Here is a 16,547-nt window from a genome sequence, read left to right as displayed (position 1 = left end):
CTGACTTGCTTTATGAATCTGGGTGCTCCTGTATTGGGTGCATATATATTTAGGATAGTTAGCTCTTCTTGTTGAATTGATCCCTTTACCATTATGTAATGACCTTCTTTGTCTCTTTTGATCTTTGTTGGTTTAAAGTCTGTCTTATGAGAGACTAGGATTGCAATCCCTGCTTTTCTTTGCTTTCCATTTGCTAGATCTTCCTCCATCCCTTTATTTTGAACCTATGTGTGTCTCTGCATGTGAGATGGGTCTCCTGAATACAGCACACCAATGGGTCTTGACTCTTTATCCAATTTTCCAGTCTGTGTCTTTTAATTGAACCATTTAGTCCATTTACATTTAAGGTTAATATTGTTATGTGTGAATTTGATCCTGTCATTATGATGTTAGCTGGTTATTTTGCTCGTTAGTTGATGTAGTTTCTTCCTAGCATCGATGGTCTTTACAATTTGGCATGTTTTTGCAGTGGCTGGTACTAGTTGTTCCGTTCCATTTTTAGTGCTTTCTTCAGGAGCTCTTGTAAGTCAGGCCTGTTGGTGACAAAATCTCTCAGCATTTGCTTGTCTGTAAAGGATTTTATTTCACCTTCACTTATGAAGCTTAGTTTGGCTGGATATGAAAATTCTTTTCTTTAAGAATGTTGAATATTGCCCCCCACACTCTTCTGGCTTGTAGAGTTTTTGCCAAGAGATCCACTGTTAGTCTGATGGGCTTCCCTTTGTGGGTAACCCGACCTTTCTCTCTGGCTGCTCTTAACATTTTTTTTCCTTTACTTCAACCTTGGTGAATCTGACAATTATGTGTCTTGGGGTTGCTCTTCTTGAGGAGTATCTTTGTGGTGGTCTCTGTATTTCCTGAATTTGAATGTTGGCCTGCCTTGCAAGGTTGGGGAAGTTCTCCTGGATAATAATATCCTGAAAAGTGTTTTCCAACTTGGTTCCATTCTCCCTGTCACTTTCAGGTACACCAATCAAATGTAGATTTGGTCTTTTCACATAGTCCCATGTTTCTTGGAGGCTTTGTTCATTTCTTTTTACTCTGTTTTCTCTAAAGTTCTCTTCTCACTTTATTTCATTAATTTGATCTTCAATCCCTGATACCCTTTCTTCCACTTAATCGAATCCACTATTGAAGCTTGTACATGCGTCACGAAGTTCTTGTGCCATGGTTTTCAGCTCCATCAGTTCATTTAAGGTCTTCTCTGCACTGTTTATTCTAGTTAGCCATTTGTCTAATCTTTTTTCAAGGTTTTTAGCTTCCTTGCAATGGGTTCAAACATGCTCCTTTAGCTCGGAGAAGTCTGTTATTACTGACCTTCTGAAGCCTACTTCTGTCAACTTGTCAAAGTCATTCTCTGTCCAGCTTTGTTCTGTTGCTGGTGAGAAGCTGCAGTCCTTTGGAGAAGAGGTGCTCTGGTTTTTAGAATTTTCAGCTTTTCTGCTGTGGTTTCTCCCCATCTTTGTGGTTTTATCTACCTTTGATCTTTGATGTTGGTGACCTGCAGATGAGGTTTTGGTGTGGATGCCCTTTTTGTTGATGTTGGTGCTGTTCCTTTCTGTTTGTTAGTTTTCCTTCTAACAGTCAGGTCCCTCAGCTGCAGGTCTCTTGGCATTTGCTGGAGGTCCACTCCAGACCCTGTTTGCCTGGGTATCACCAGCGGAGGCTGCAGAACAGCAAATATTGCTGCCTGATCCTTCCTCTGGAAGCTTCGTCCCAAAGGGGCACCCACCTGTATGAGGTGTCAGTCGGCCCCTACTGGGAGGTGTCTCCCAGTTAGGCCACACAGGGGTCAGGGACCCACTTGAGGAGGCAGTCTGTCCATTCTCAGAGCTCAGACACCATGTTGGGAGAACCATGGCTCTCTTCAGAGCTGTCAGACAGGGATGTTTAAGTCTGCAGAAGTTTCTGCTGCCTTTTGCTCAGCTGTGCCCTGCCCCCAGAGGTGGAATCTATAGAGGCAGCTGGCCTTGCTGAGCTGTGGTGGACTCCACCCAGTTCCAGCTTCCAGGCTGCTTTGTTTACCTACTCAAGCCTCAGCAATGGCTGATGGCCCTCTCCCTGCCTGGCTGCTACCTCGCAGGTCGATCTCAGACTGCTGTGCTAGCAGTGAGCCAGGCTCCATGGGCATCAGACCCACCAAGCTAGGTGCGGGATATAATCTCCTGGTGTGCCATTTGATAAGACCATTGGAAAAGCTCAGTATTAGGGAGGGAGTGTCCCATTTTTCCAGGTACAGTCTGTCACGGCTTCCCTTGTCTAGGAAAGGGAAATTCCCCAACCCCTTGCGCTTCCCGGGTGAGGCGACACCTGCTCTGCTTTGGCTCGCCCTCCATGGTCTGCACCCACTGTCCATCCAGTCCCAGTGAGATGAACCAGGTACCTCAGTTGGAAATGCAGAAACCACCTGTCTTCTGTGTCGATCCCACTGGGAGCTGCAGACTACAGCTGTTCCTATTTGGCCATCTTGCCTAATTCACATACATTTTTCTTAGGCCTGCCCAGTGGCTAAAGAAAATAAATGAACATAGCATTTTAAAATTGAGTGTTTTCTTATAAAATCTATATTTCAGCATTCTGTAGCGAAATCATACAATTTGGTACCACTAGGCCCACATCCCTGCATGGCAGCATCAGTTGCTGCAAAACTCACTCCTTTCTATTTAGAAACGGAACGTGCTGTCTGGGTCAGCAGAGCCTCCACCACCCTGTCCCATTTCCCCAGCACCAAGTCCACTTATCTAGCTCTCTGATTGGCCGGTAATGTACTTGAAGTGCAAGTGATGTAACACAACTCAAATTAGTTAAACAAAATAGGTAATTTATCGATAACTTATCACAGGTGCACTGTTGCCTTCTCTTACACTTAGCTTTTAACTTCTGAATCACTGGATCTGATGATCTTGGCCTCACCTCAAACTATTTTGTGTGATATTTTTTGAAGTCACTAATCTCATGGGATCTTAATTTCCAAATGTTTGTATGTCAGAGTTGAACTACATCAAAAAATGTTAAGAATCCACTATATTTTGGTACGTACTTAAATTCTGTTTTCATCATTAAATACGTCCTAGGTTTGTTTGTTTGTTTGTTTTTGAGACAGTGTCTCACTTTGTCACCCAGGCTGGAGTGCAGTGGCATAAACATGGCTTACTGCAGCCTCAATATCCCGGGCTCAAGCTGTCCTCCCCTCTCAGCTTCCCACATAGCTGGGACTACAGGCACATGCCAGTGCACCCAGCTACTTTTTCTATTTTTTGTAGAGACAGAGTTTCGCCCTGTTGCCCAGGCTGTTTTCAAACCCCTGAGCTCAAGCGATCCACCCACCTCAGCTTCCCAAAGTGCTGGGATTAGAGGCATGAGCCACTGTGCCCAGCCTCTTCCTAGCTTTTTAAATACACTGAACACAATTTAACCTTCTCAGTGTCTCCAGTTTAAGTACATCATTTACTGGGCTGCTTGTATTCCACTGTGGCCTTCAGTGGTTGTTAAGGCCTCTGAATGAAACAGCACGACACTGCTACGTGTTTCTTGAATTATTTTGTCTACTTTATATATCTATATCTGTATAGTTTGTGCCATAAATGCGTAAATATGTTCCCCTTCCCTACCATCTGTTGCCCATGTATCTATTTTTAGCAACTGATTTATACCACTTTATGATTTGCTGCTTCTGCTCTGCTTTGAGTTAGTATAGCAGATATTCCATATATAATATATAATATTCCAGATATTCCATTATAATATAACCTTCTGTACATAAGCTAGGACATCTGTTTTGAATGATCCAGAGGTCAGATTGATTGTGTGGTAGTTCTTGGCTAAGTTCTGGATTCTTGGGGGTGCTACAGCTTACTCGAGGGAAATAAGAGGATGAAAACCAAAAAAAAGCAGTAATTATCTGCCAAAGACATTTTCTCTCTTGCTCAAATCAAAGTCACATTGTCATCTTGATGTTCCTAGAGCTGAGAGGATGTATGAATAGTTGGAGTTGAGCTATCAATAAAACTTGGAAATTAACAGCCAGTGCCTGGCTTACGTGAGGGTTAGGTCTGGAAACCCCTAAATGAGTCTAATCACTATAAATTGCTAATCAATTAAGCATGTCTGGTTGAAGCCATGGGGAGAGAATGAGGAAGTGATGCCTGCAAGCTAATGCTTCTACTTGTCTTTTCTGTTCCTACCAAACTACTCTGTGGTCCAGTGTGTCTCACATGTTTGTGCATTATGGACATTTCACACAGGTCCATAAGGAGCCTTATATCACTTGAGGCTTATGTGAGTTGGGAATGGGCTGTAGATGGGATAAATTGAAGTGCAGATGATCTGATTAATAGAAATACATTAAATGTTTATTTACCATTTTTAAAATATTTTCCTTATAAAGGTTAGAAAACGAAAAGCTGCTTGAGAGCAAAGCCTGCCTACAGGATTCCTATGACAACTTACAGGAAGTAATGAAATTTGAAATTGACCAACTTTCAAGAAACCTCCAAAACTGCAAAAAAGAAAATGAAACTCTGAAATCTGATCTGAACGTACGTTAAGAAGGGAATTGGTTGGTGAATTTGTCCTGCATCTGTGACTGTCCTTTTGAGTGTAGGATAAGGACTGTCCTTTCCTCCTTCCTTGCTATACTTGCCCACAGTGCTTGCCACATAGAAGGTACTTGACATGTTTGTTGACTGCGCATTACTAGTAACAGTTACTTAAAATCTAACGTTGTCTTTTAGAATTTGATGGAGCTTCTTGAGGCAGAAAAAGAACGCAATAACAAATTATCATTACAGTTTGAAGAAGATAAAGAAAACAGTTCTAAGTGAGTGCTATTTATCTTTTCTACTAGCATACTAGAATATTGTTTAATACCACATTCTTAATCTTGTTTTTTTTATTGCCAGTACCCTGTAAAGAGTTATTTTTTTAAAGCATTCCAAAAGGAACAGCAGGTTCTTTTGTATAAATGGCTATGTGGAGAAACTTAATTTTTCAAAACATTTAACAACTAGCTATAGTACTTTTAAATGAATAGGAATTGGTGGTAATCAGAACTCAGGGCCTTCTGTAAATAAATCACAGCAAATATATAATAAGATGACTTCTAACTATTCCTTTTATTATTGGAAGGAGGAGACAGATTTTATTTCTGTGTCTACAAATCTTTTCCACCAGGAATGTCCCCTAACAGGAATGCTGCCATATTTCTTCCCTCTTTCCAAATTCCTCTCCTTGGTAATCTCAGTGAATCTCCTCAATCACTAGGCTGAGAGTCACTCTAATGAGAAGAATTTGTTTATTCAGTAGGTACTTATGGAGCTCTTCCTATGAGGTCGATTTTCTTCTAGGCCCTGGTATACAGTGGTAAACGTAGAGCATACATCCAGTTGAGAGACAAGCAATTGACATTTACTCATTCATTCAAACATTTACTGATATCCAACAAGCCAGGCACTGATCTGGTGAATGCCAGAACATTTAGAGGTGAAACAGTGAACAAAAACATCCCTGTCCTCATGGATTTTAACTTCTAGCACAGGGAGACAGGTAATAAACAAATACTATATTATATATGTTATATTTAGGAGTACTGAACACTCTGAGGAAAACAGTCATGGCACAAAATGGGTTCTCATTGAATAATTGTTGAAGAAATGGGTTCAAATTTCTGATCCCCACTGGAAGGTAATGCCTGACACCAAGTGTGTGCCTAACAAAGTTCATTTGCACTTAATCTCTTCTGTACTAACAGATTCAGTTCCTGTTTTCACTGAATGAAGTCAGGGGTAAAAGATAATTCTTCTCTTCCAGAGAAATCTTAAAAGTTCTTGAGGCTGTACGTCAGGAGAAACAGAAAGAGATGGCCAAGTGTGAGCAGCAGGTAAATTTCCTATTACTCGAACTCTAGAATTTGAAGTTTATAACTTTTATTCCTGATCCCTAAAGAGGCTTATTATAAAAATGATTTCAGCTTGCAGATGTTGGAAATTAGTAAGAAAGAGATGGAATTTGGGGCTGGTTCTATTATTATTATTATTATTATTTTCTTCTTTTTTTAAGACAGTGTCTCTCTCTGTCACCCAGGCTGCAGTTCTGTGGCACAGTGATGGCTCACTATAGCCTTGACTTCCCAAGCTCAGGTGATTTTCACACCTCAGCCTCTCGAGTAGCTGGGACTATGGGCGTGCACCACTATGCCTGGCTAAATATTTGTATTTTTTGTAGAGATGGGGTTTCACCATGTTGCCCAGGGTCGAACTCTTGAGCTCAAGTGATCCACCTACCTTGGCCTCCCAAAGTTCTGGGATTACAGGCATGAGCCACCGTGCCCGGCCTATTGTTTTTCAACTCTTGTTTTTCTAACTCCCAGAGGGTTACAATAATAATTTGTTGGTAGTCTCCTGGTAGACAGCACAAAATCACTGCCTTTCAACCTGATTTATCATTTTCAAGTATTACTCCTAGCGTAGACTCTATAATATGAGAAGCTGCTTTCAACTTGTTTATCTGTGTATATGGTTAACTTTGATTTAATTATTCTTCTAAAAATATTTCTTTTTCACCATAGATGGCAAAAGTGCAGAAACTAGAAGAAAGCTTGCTTGCTACTGAAAAAGTGATCAGTTCCCTGGAAAAGTCTAGAGATTCTGATAAGGTTGGTAGAATTTGAAGCTACATCTTTCTGTGCATTTTCTTATAAATGCTAGTTTAACATTTTGTTCTCCTACCTCTTCTTGCACCCCCAGGGTGATCAACAGATAGTATGAATATTTCTGTATGCAGTTAGGCCTTGCTCATCTTCCAAGGTTGCTAGAGAATGAGGTCTTCCACTGAAGTTAATTTTCCATGTAACTTCAAGTACAAACTACTGTCACTTTGGATGGCAATGTTTCTAAAACGCATCCTACGGTTTTAACTAGGATGCTGATATTATTGTGACCCTTTCTTGTTGACTCGAAGTCCCATGATACAAATTTTCAAATCCCTGGTGTTGACTTTAACTAGAATAATAAAAATAGTATACATGTCCAAGTTTAAAATTAGGTATAAAATTCTTCTATGTCTAGCTCATATACATTCATAACACCAAAACAAATGATTAAATGAAATATGATAGACTGGGCACAGTGGCTCACGCCTGTAATTCCAGCACTTTGGGAGGCCAAGGCAGGAGGATCACTTGAGGTCAGGAGTTCGAGACCAGCCTGACCAACATGGAGAAACCTTGTCTCTACTAAAAATACAAAATTATCCAGGTGTGGTGGCACATGTAATCTTAGCTACTCGGGAGGCCGAGGCAGGAGAATTGCTTGAACCTGGGAAGCGGATGTTGCAGTGAGCCAAGATCGCACCATTGCACTCTAGCCTAGGCAACAAGAGCAAAACTCTATCACAAAAAAAAAAAAAAAAAAAAAAATTATAAAGCCATTAAAATATAAATTGATGCCAGGAGCAGTGGCTCATGCCTGTAATCCCGCCACTTTTTGGGAGGCTGAGGGTGGGGCAAGATCACCGGAGGTAGAAGAGCGAGACCATGCTGGTAACACGGTGAAACCCGGTCTCTCTAAAAATTTACAAAAAATTAGGCTGGGGTGGTGGCAGGCGCCTGTATCCCAGCTAGTTTGGGGAGGCTGAGGGCGGAGAATGGCGTGAACCCGGGAGGTGGAGGCTTGCAGTGAGCCGGGATCGCGCCACTGCACTCTAGGGCCTGGGTGACCAGTGAGACCTCCGGTCTTCAAATTTAAAAAAAAAAAAAAAAAAATTATTTATATATTATATATATATTATATATATATACCTCCAGTGAGTATTCTGAGCCAGGGATAAGGCCAGGAAAAGGACTTTCAAGTAATGTCATCATTAGGCAAGGGGACGGGCCATTTTCCACTTCTTTTTGTGGTGGAATGTCATTTCAGTTAGGGCAGGGGCAGGGCATTTTACTTCTTTTTGGTGATTCTTCAGTTTTACTTCAAGGGCCGCTGGGTATTGGCCGTCTGGGTATATATGTGCAAGTCACATCTGGGCGTCACATCATGGGCGTATACTTGCGGTGGCTTGGCTTGGGCTCAGAGGCCTGACAATATATATAAATTGATACTAATGTGACATATGACCTTTTACTAAAATAAAATTGACTTACCATATTGCCATTAGGAAAGGTGATTTACCGTTTAAAACTTTTCTTCTCCTCAATGTCATTGGGTATGAAGATATTATTTCTGTCCTCATCAGAAAGTTGTAGCTGACCTCATGAACCAGATCCAGGAGCTAAGAACATCGGTCTGTGAGAAAACAGAAACTGTAGACACCCTGAAAGAAGAACTGAAGGACATCAATGTAAGTTCGGTCACCAACAAGATGTTAAATTTGAACATGAGACACTTCACAGACTTTTCAAGAGATTAACATATGCTCCACCAGAAAAAAAGATTCTGTGGTCAAATAAGTTTGGAAATTCTAGTTAAATAAAGCTCAACAGGTTTGTGTGTTTGTAGGATTTGCAGAGTCATTATTACGGAAGTGTGTAGTATGTATCTCCGGGAGACAATGTAGGCTGCAGTGTTTCTCAGGTTTCACTGATCTGGGACAATGTTCTCTGTGCACTGTTTGGGAATTGCCGGTATAAACTGGATAAGAAACAGGCTGGTTGTTGGCCATGACAGTTAAGGGAAATGTAGTGTTCTTTAGTGACTTTGAGGAAAAAGTAACACAGTAGCACATTGTAGTTAAGTTCAGAGACATTAATAATTTAGAAAGTGAGTTTGTTTCCCCAATATTGGATATAATATCATTTCCTAAAGTTAATTACTTATTTTGTCAGCATGTATCTGAGTTCAGTGTTGATGCTTTTCTCCTCTGGGTCAAGGCGAAGTCTTTTGTCACTCCTCCTCACTCCTCTGCTCTACAGGGAGCTTGCTGCACTCCATGTTTATTTTTGAAGGCAGTAGATGACAAACCCGATGTTTTTTTCACTGATACTTAGAGGACTTTTCCATTTCTCTTCACCATTGATGCATGTATTCTTCTATTCCTTCAGTCAGCAAGTATTTATTGAATTACCTTGTGTTAATCTTGTCATCACCTTGGAACCCAGACTCATTCTTGTTATTTTAATCTAGAAACAAACAGGTAATAAAACAGCTCTTATAGCATGACTTTCTTTTCTACAGTGCAAATACAACTCTGCTTTGGTTGACAGAGAAGAGAGCAGAGTGTTGATCAAGAGGCAGGAAGTGGATATTCTGGATCTGAAAGAAACCCTGAGGCTGAGAATACTTTCTGAGGACATAGAGGTTGGTATTAACGCATCACAGCTTGTTTGCCTTATTACTTGTCAATATGTGTGTCATGCGCGTCCGTGTGAAGAGACTACCAAACAGGCTTTGTGTGAGCAATAAAGCTTTTTAATCACCTGGGTGCAGGTGGGCTGAGTCCGAAAAGAGAGTCAGCGAAGGGAGATAAGGGTGGGGCCGTTTTATAGGATTTGGGTAGATAAAGGAAAATTACAGTCAAAGGTGATTTGTTCTCTGGCGGGCAGGAGTGGGGGTCACAAGGTGCTCAGTGGGGGAGCTTTTTGAGCCAGGATAAGCCAAGAAAAGGACTTTCACAAGGTAATGTCATCAGTTAAGGCAAGGACCGGCCATTTTCACTTCTTTTGTGGTGGAATATCATCAGTTAAGGCAGGGGCAGGGCATTTTCACTTCTTTTGTGATTCTTCAGTTACTTCAGGCCGTCTGGGTATATATGTGCAAGTCACATCTGGGCATCACATCATGGGCGTATACTTGCGGTGGCTTGGCTTGGGCTCAGAGGCCTGACAATGTGTATTTGTGTGTGGAAGTTATTAATGAATAAATACAGGATTTTTAAAGAAGTAATCCTTATACAGCTGATGTTCCTCAAGATGCTTCACTACACAGGCTCACTCTACCTCTACCTCACTGCCTGCACCTCATGCTGCCACCCTGACTGCTTGCTGTGCCTAAGACACTCCACACACGTTCACGCTGCCAAGCTTCCTGCTCTGGCAGTCTTATACGTATACTGTCTCCTCTGAGGAGATAGTATTTATATACTACTAATGTATTATTGTATAATGTATAATGATACAAGTAGTCATGTATAATAAGTTCACCAAAATTATTGTATTTTATCTAGCTAATCTATTTTCTGTCATTTTTGGTGACACCACGTTAACTTCCTATAACTGACCCCTGTGAGGGGAACAGAGTGGAAATTGCATTTAATTGGATGCAGTAGTGAGCTGAGATCGCACCACTGCACTCCAGCCTGGGCGACAGAGCGAGACTCCATCTCAAAAAAAGAAATACTATAGCATATCAAAATCTTAGGGAGAATATTTGACAATTGTTAAGAACATAAAACTTTCCAAGCAACATGAAAAGAGACCTCAATAAAAGGATCTAAAGGAAGATTTGGACAGGAAGACCCTGTCGTTTTAGAAACAGAAATTTATGTAATTCCACTTCAAATTCCAATTTATTAATTTTTATTTTTTTGAGACAGGATCTTGTTTTGTCACCCAGGCTGGAGTGTAGTAATGTGATCATGGCTCACTGCAGCCTTGAACTCCTGGGCTTGAGTGATCCTGCCACCTCAGCCTCCCAAGTAGCTGAGACTACAGATGTGCACCACCATGCTTGGATAATTTTTGGTATTTTTTTGTAGAGACGAGGTTTCACTATGATGCCCACACTGGTTTCAAACTCCTAAACCCAAGTGATCCTCCCCTGTCTCAGCCTCCCAAAGTGCTAGGATTACAGGTGTGAGCCACCATGCCTGGCCTCAAATCCCAATATAAAAAACTGATGATTTTAAAGTTCCTTTGAAAAAAATACACAAGAGTTACCAACAAAACTTAGAAAAACAATAATGCAGAGAGATTTGGAAGCTAATAAATGATAACCATATCCAGTGTTGGACTGATGAGAGAGAGATCATTGCAAAACTTTGAACATCCACAAATAGACAGCAGTAAATATGAAGGAATTCAGTGTAATGGTAAAGGAAGTATTTCTTGGCCAGGCGCGGTGGCTCAAGCCTGTAATCCCAGCACTTTGGGAGGCCGAGACGGGCGGATCACGAGGTCAGGAGATCGAGACCATCCTGGCTAACATGGTGAAACCCCGTCTCTACTAAAAAAATACAAAAGCTAGCCGGGCGAGGTGGCGGGCGCCTGTAGTCCCAGCTACTCGGGAGGCTGAGGCAGGAGAATGGCGTAAACCCGGGAGGCTGAGCTTGCAGTGAGCTGAGATCCGGCCACTGCACTCCAGCCTGGGCGACAGAGCGAGACTCCGTCTCAAAAAAAAATAAAAAAAGAAGGAAGTATTTCTCAACAGTGAAGAAAGAGTGGGTTTAGTCCATATATGTGTTGGGAAAATTGTCTGACCAATTTGAAAAGATACGAAAGCCAAAACAATTCTTACATGGATTAGGGTTCTGTACAAATGATGACATCATATAAGTACTAGAAAATAAAAATACAAACAAGGCATGGTAACACATGCCTGTAGTCCCAGCTACTCAGGAGGCTGACGTGGGAGGATTGCTTGAGTCCAGTAGTTCAAGTCCAGCCTGGGTAATGTTGCAAGAGCCCCCATCTCTAGTAAAACAAAAGGAGGGATGGGCATGGTGACTCACACCTGTGATCCCAGCACTTTGGGAGGCCAAGGCAGGTGGATCACTTGAGGCCAGGAGCTCAAGACCAGCCTGCCCAGCATGATGAAACCCCGTCTCTACTAAAAATACAAAAAATTAGAAAAATTAGCCAGGTGTGGTGGTGTACACCTGTAATCCCAACTACCCAGGAGGCTGAGGCCTGAGAATCACTTGAACCTGGGAGGTGGAGGTTACAGTTAGATGAGATCACGCCACTGCACTACATCTGGGCGACAGAGCAAGACTCTGTCTAAAAAAATAAATATTTTTTTTTCAGGAGAAGAAAAAATACAAATACATAAAAAAACTTGAGATTATGTGACTCTTTGAAAATATCTTGATATAAAGGTTAGAACCCATAAGGGAAGATTATACAATATTAAAAACAAAAATTCTAACAACAGGGGGAAATATTTGCGACTGATGACAAAGTATTTTACCACTGCAATTTATCCTTATGAGAAGGATAGAAACACGGCTGGTGGAAAATGGACATAAGTAGCTCCCCACAGAAGGAATGAATATAGTGGCACAAAACCTCCTTGGAATCAGAGACATGCAAATGTTCCTGAAACACCAGGGGTTCAGCCTAGGTCTGGTTGCTTACCACATAGAAAGCCAATCACTGAGTCAAGGAGTACTGCCAGTGAAGAAGACTTTAAATCGGTGCCATAGCCAAGATAGGAGATCAGTCTCAAATCCTTCTCCCTGACTGACTAAAACTGGGAGTTTATATAGCAAGAAAGGTAACCATGTGTGGGAAAACAGGAATTAGGGAGGGGTAAGGAAGAAGAGTTGGTTAACAGGAAACAGGTTGTCAGTTAGGCAGCCGTGACAGGTGAGGGGCCTGGCATCTCACTTGTCCAGTTGCCATGATCTGGTAAGTTTTAGTTCCTTGATCTTGTCTGGGATGCCTGATGGTTGGTTCCCTGAGAAAGGAACTCAGATAAGACAAATGTAACTTTCTTAAGTTTTAAGACTGGGAGGGCCAATTTCTATGTTTATTCAAAAGAAACCATAAACATCAGTTCTATGGGAGAGTTGGGCCAGTTTCACAAATTAAAATAAGAGCTATTTTCTAATCTTATAACTGGTAAAGTTTAAGACCCAAGGAAGATGTGCAGACAAGGATGATTACTCAGACTTCCGGAGGAGTTTATGTTCAGCCTTTGGGGAAGCAGTCTGGTAATACATAGCCTTACACTTTTTACATATCCTTTGAGTTTGCACTTTTAAAAATTCAGCCTAAAGAAATAATCTAGATATAAGAATAAAGTGCATAGAATAGTGAAAAATTCATATCAACCAAAATATTTAGTGATGGATTAAATTGTGGTACATCCATAAGATGAAATGGAGTCCACACAATGAAAAGAGTGAGTACATGCAAAAATGTTTGTGATGTGTCAAGTCTTTTAGAAGTGTGTGTTTATATGTGTGTATTTCTATGTGTGTATATCCATGTATATCCATGTTTATGTACACACATATATATGTGTGTGTATATATATACACACACACACACATACCTACATACATACATGTACATTTGGAAAGGAAAAGAAGGATAAGCAGTATCTGCTCTAATTTGGGAGGAATTACATATACTGTGTACATAGAAATTATGTATGCAACCTATAGGACTTCTAATTTTCTGTGCCACTTTCCACAAAGCTACTTCCTGAAACTTTGATGGTCTATGACAATGAATCACAATCTGGTGCAAACTGCCCACCCCCTCCCCAACTGGCTGATGGAGGCTCATCTTTACAGCTATTTACTTTCCAGTATTTAAAGGACTAGAGTCAATTGGTGAGACAAGTAACCAAGAGACCTTTGCGTCCTTCCCAGGAGAGAGAGATTGGCTTTGAGATCCTGGGGGTGAGGGGAGAGTGCAATTAAACCTCAAACCTACAGTGCAGTTAAACCTCAATTGGGATACCTATATAAGTTTACTGTAATAATGTTAATGTCTAGACCTATTCATCTAAATATTAGCGGATTACTTTGTCTTAGAATGGATTAGCACGCAAGCAAAAGAAATAGGTTTTCACATAAAACTTCCTTAGTCTGTTAAAAGTTGCACATAGTAATGATTTGGGAATCCTTATTGGAGTACCACAATTAAGAAACTGTGGTGATTGCCTCCTAACAGAGGGATATGCTCTGTGAGGACCTGGCTCATGCCACTGAGCAGCTGAACATGCTCACAGAGGCCTCAAAAAAACACTCGGTGCTGCTGCAGTCTGCCCAGGAAGAACTGACCAAGAAGGAGGCCCTGATTCAGGAACTTCAGCACAAGGTGAGATGCACACAGGTGTCACTCAAGATGGGACACAGGAGGCCAAGTGCAGTGGCTCACTCCTGTAATCCCAGCACTTTGGGAGGCCAAGGCAGGCAGACCACTTGAAGTCAGGAGTTCGAGAGCAGTCTCGCCAACATGGTGACTTGAAACCCTGTCTCTACTAAAAATAGAAAAGATAGCTGGGCATGGTGGCGCTCGCCTGTAATTCCAGCTACTTGGGAGACTGAGCCACAAGAATTGCTTGAACCTGGGAGGTGGAGGTTGCAGTAAGCCGAGATTGCACCACTGCACTCCAGCCTGGGTGACAGAGTGAGACCCTGTCTCAAAAAAAAAAAAAAACGCTGGTGGACAGGAGGAATCCACAGTTGAGGTTGTCATGACATTTCTGCATTAGTCAACTTCTCCATGTACAAAGGTGAGGCTAATGGAGTGTCCTCACCTGGACTGAGACTTGTTCAGCTGCCTCCCACCCACCTTAGGTCCCTGACACATGGCAGCCAGTTCTAACCACTCTGGTGAGGTTATGCCTGACTTTTATCATATTTTTGGTGGTGGTGGTTGTCATATTTTATTTTGTATTTTTCTCAGATGACCATTTTGTTACTTGTGAAACTTGGATCATTTTTAAAAGTATAAATAAATTTGTGAGAGAAAAGGAGATGGGGCCAGGTGTGGTGGCTCACACCTGTAATCCCAGCACTTTGGAGGCCGAGGCAGGTAGATCACAAGGTCAGGAGATCGAGACCATCCTGGCTAACACGGTGAAACCCAGTCTCTACTAAAAATACAAAAAATTAGCCGGGCGTGGTGGCAGGCGCCTGTAGTCCCAGCTACTCAGGAAGGCTGAGGCAGGAGAATGGCGTGAACCCGGGAGGCAGAGCTTGCAGTGAGCCGAGATTGCGCCACTGCACTCCAGCCTGGGCAACAGAGCGAGACTCTGTCTCAAAAAAAAATAAAAAGAAAAGGAGATGATTGGGTTATGGTAGCAACCAAGTTAGATTTCACAATTACTTTTAAAAATATCATAGGTTTATTTTAATATCTTACTGCTTTTCAAATTATTAATCAAGTTCTGAAAAAAATAATGTAAATACAGTAGATTTCCATATGCCATGGGAAGAAACCACAATTACTTTTGCATCAACCTAATAACTATAATCACCATGCCCTGCAGTAGATCTCCAAAAGGTATTCCTCCTGTCTAACTGAAACTATACCCTTTGACCAACATCTCCCATTGATGATTCATGTCTCCTTCCACCCCTCACTTCCTCCCCCAGACTCTGGTACTCTCCTTTTTTTTTTTTTTTTTTTTGAGACAGAGTCTCGCTCTGTCGCTCGGGCTGGAGTGCAGTGGCCGGATCTCAGCTCACTGCAAGCTCCGCCTCCCGGGTTTACGCCATTCTCCTGCCTCAGCCTCCCGAGTAGCTGGGACTACAGGCGCCCGCCACCTCGCCCAGCTAGTTTTTTGTATTTTTTAGTAGAGACAGGGTTTCACCATGTTAGCCAGGATTGTCTCAATCTCCTGACCTCGTGATCCGCCCGTCTTGCCTCCCAAAGTGCTGGGATTACAGGCTTGAGCCACTGCGCCCGGCCGGTACTCTCCATTTCAATGAGTTCAACTTTTTTTGATTCCACATATAAATGAGATTATGTGGTATTTGTCTTTCTGTGCTGGCTTATTTTGCTTGGAACAGTGTCCTTTAGGTTCATCCATGTTGTCACAAATGACAGAATTTGCTTCCTTTTTAAGGCTAAGTAGTATTTCATTGTGTATGTATATACCACATTTTCTTTACCCATTCTCCTGTCAATAGACAGTTAATTTGAGTCCGTAGCTTGGGTATTATGAATAATGCTTCAGAGAACACGGGAGTGCCGCTGTCTCTTCAACAGACTGATTTTAATTCCTTTGGATATATATCCAAAGGTGGGATTGCCGGATCATACGGTAGTTCTATTTTTAGTTTGTTGAATAACTTCCATACTATTTTTCACAATGGCTGTGCTAATTTACATTCCCAACAGTATACAAGGATTCTCTTTTCTCCACAAACTCACCAACACTTATCTTTCATCTTTTTGATGATAGCTATCCCTATCAGGTGTGAAATGATATCTCATTGTGGTTTTCATTTGCATTTCCCTGATGATTGCTGATGAGAAGTTTGTCTTTTCTATTTGGAACATGCACTCTATATTTCTTTCTAAGTTGTAACCTTGTATCTGTTCAATTTTCCCAGCTAAATCAAAAGAAAGAGGAAGTAGAACAGAAGAAGAATGAATATAACTTCAAAATGAGGCAACTAGAACATGTGATGGATTCTGCTGCTGAGGATCCCCAGGTACTTTTCAGAAAAAGAGTATTTCAGGAGGAAGAAACAGTTTTGTAAATGATAAAAATTTGGAAATTACGAAGGCCATACCTTTGTCTTTTTAAAGAAAAAGATTTTCACTAATACCCTCTGTCTGCTTTTTACTTGATGAAACTACCAGTCTTTTATTTCCTTGGAAAAGAATTAGAATAATAAGCTAAGTCGCTGGAATTTTTTTTTTTTTTTTTTTT

General features: G+C 41.4%; 1 protein-coding gene across 1 annotated transcript in view; it reads left to right on the top strand.

Annotated features, from left to right (window-relative positions):
• KIF15 (kinesin family member 15) overlaps positions 1 to 16,547 on the top strand; it is a 71,471-nt gene that overhangs the window by 40,561 nt on the left and 14,363 nt on the right. The window contains 8 exon segments of the mRNA XM_017876394.1: positions 4,388 to 4,538; positions 4,734 to 4,819; positions 5,809 to 5,878; positions 6,566 to 6,652; positions 8,230 to 8,334; positions 9,168 to 9,290; positions 13,832 to 13,978; positions 16,225 to 16,326. Coding sequence (XP_017731883.1) covers positions 4,388 to 4,538; positions 4,734 to 4,819; positions 5,809 to 5,878; positions 6,566 to 6,652; positions 8,230 to 8,334; positions 9,168 to 9,290; positions 13,832 to 13,978; positions 16,225 to 16,326 — 871 coding nt within the window.

Source organism: Rhinopithecus bieti, unplaced genomic scaffold, assembly GCF_001698545.2.
Source record: "Rhinopithecus bieti isolate Rb0 unplaced genomic scaffold, ASM169854v2 scaffold_9581, whole genome shotgun sequence".
NCBI classification, from domain to species: Eukaryota; Metazoa; Chordata; class Mammalia; order Primates; family Cercopithecidae; genus Rhinopithecus; species Rhinopithecus bieti.
Note: the sequence above shows the minus strand (reverse complement) of the source record. Positions and strands in the feature narration are given on the sequence as shown.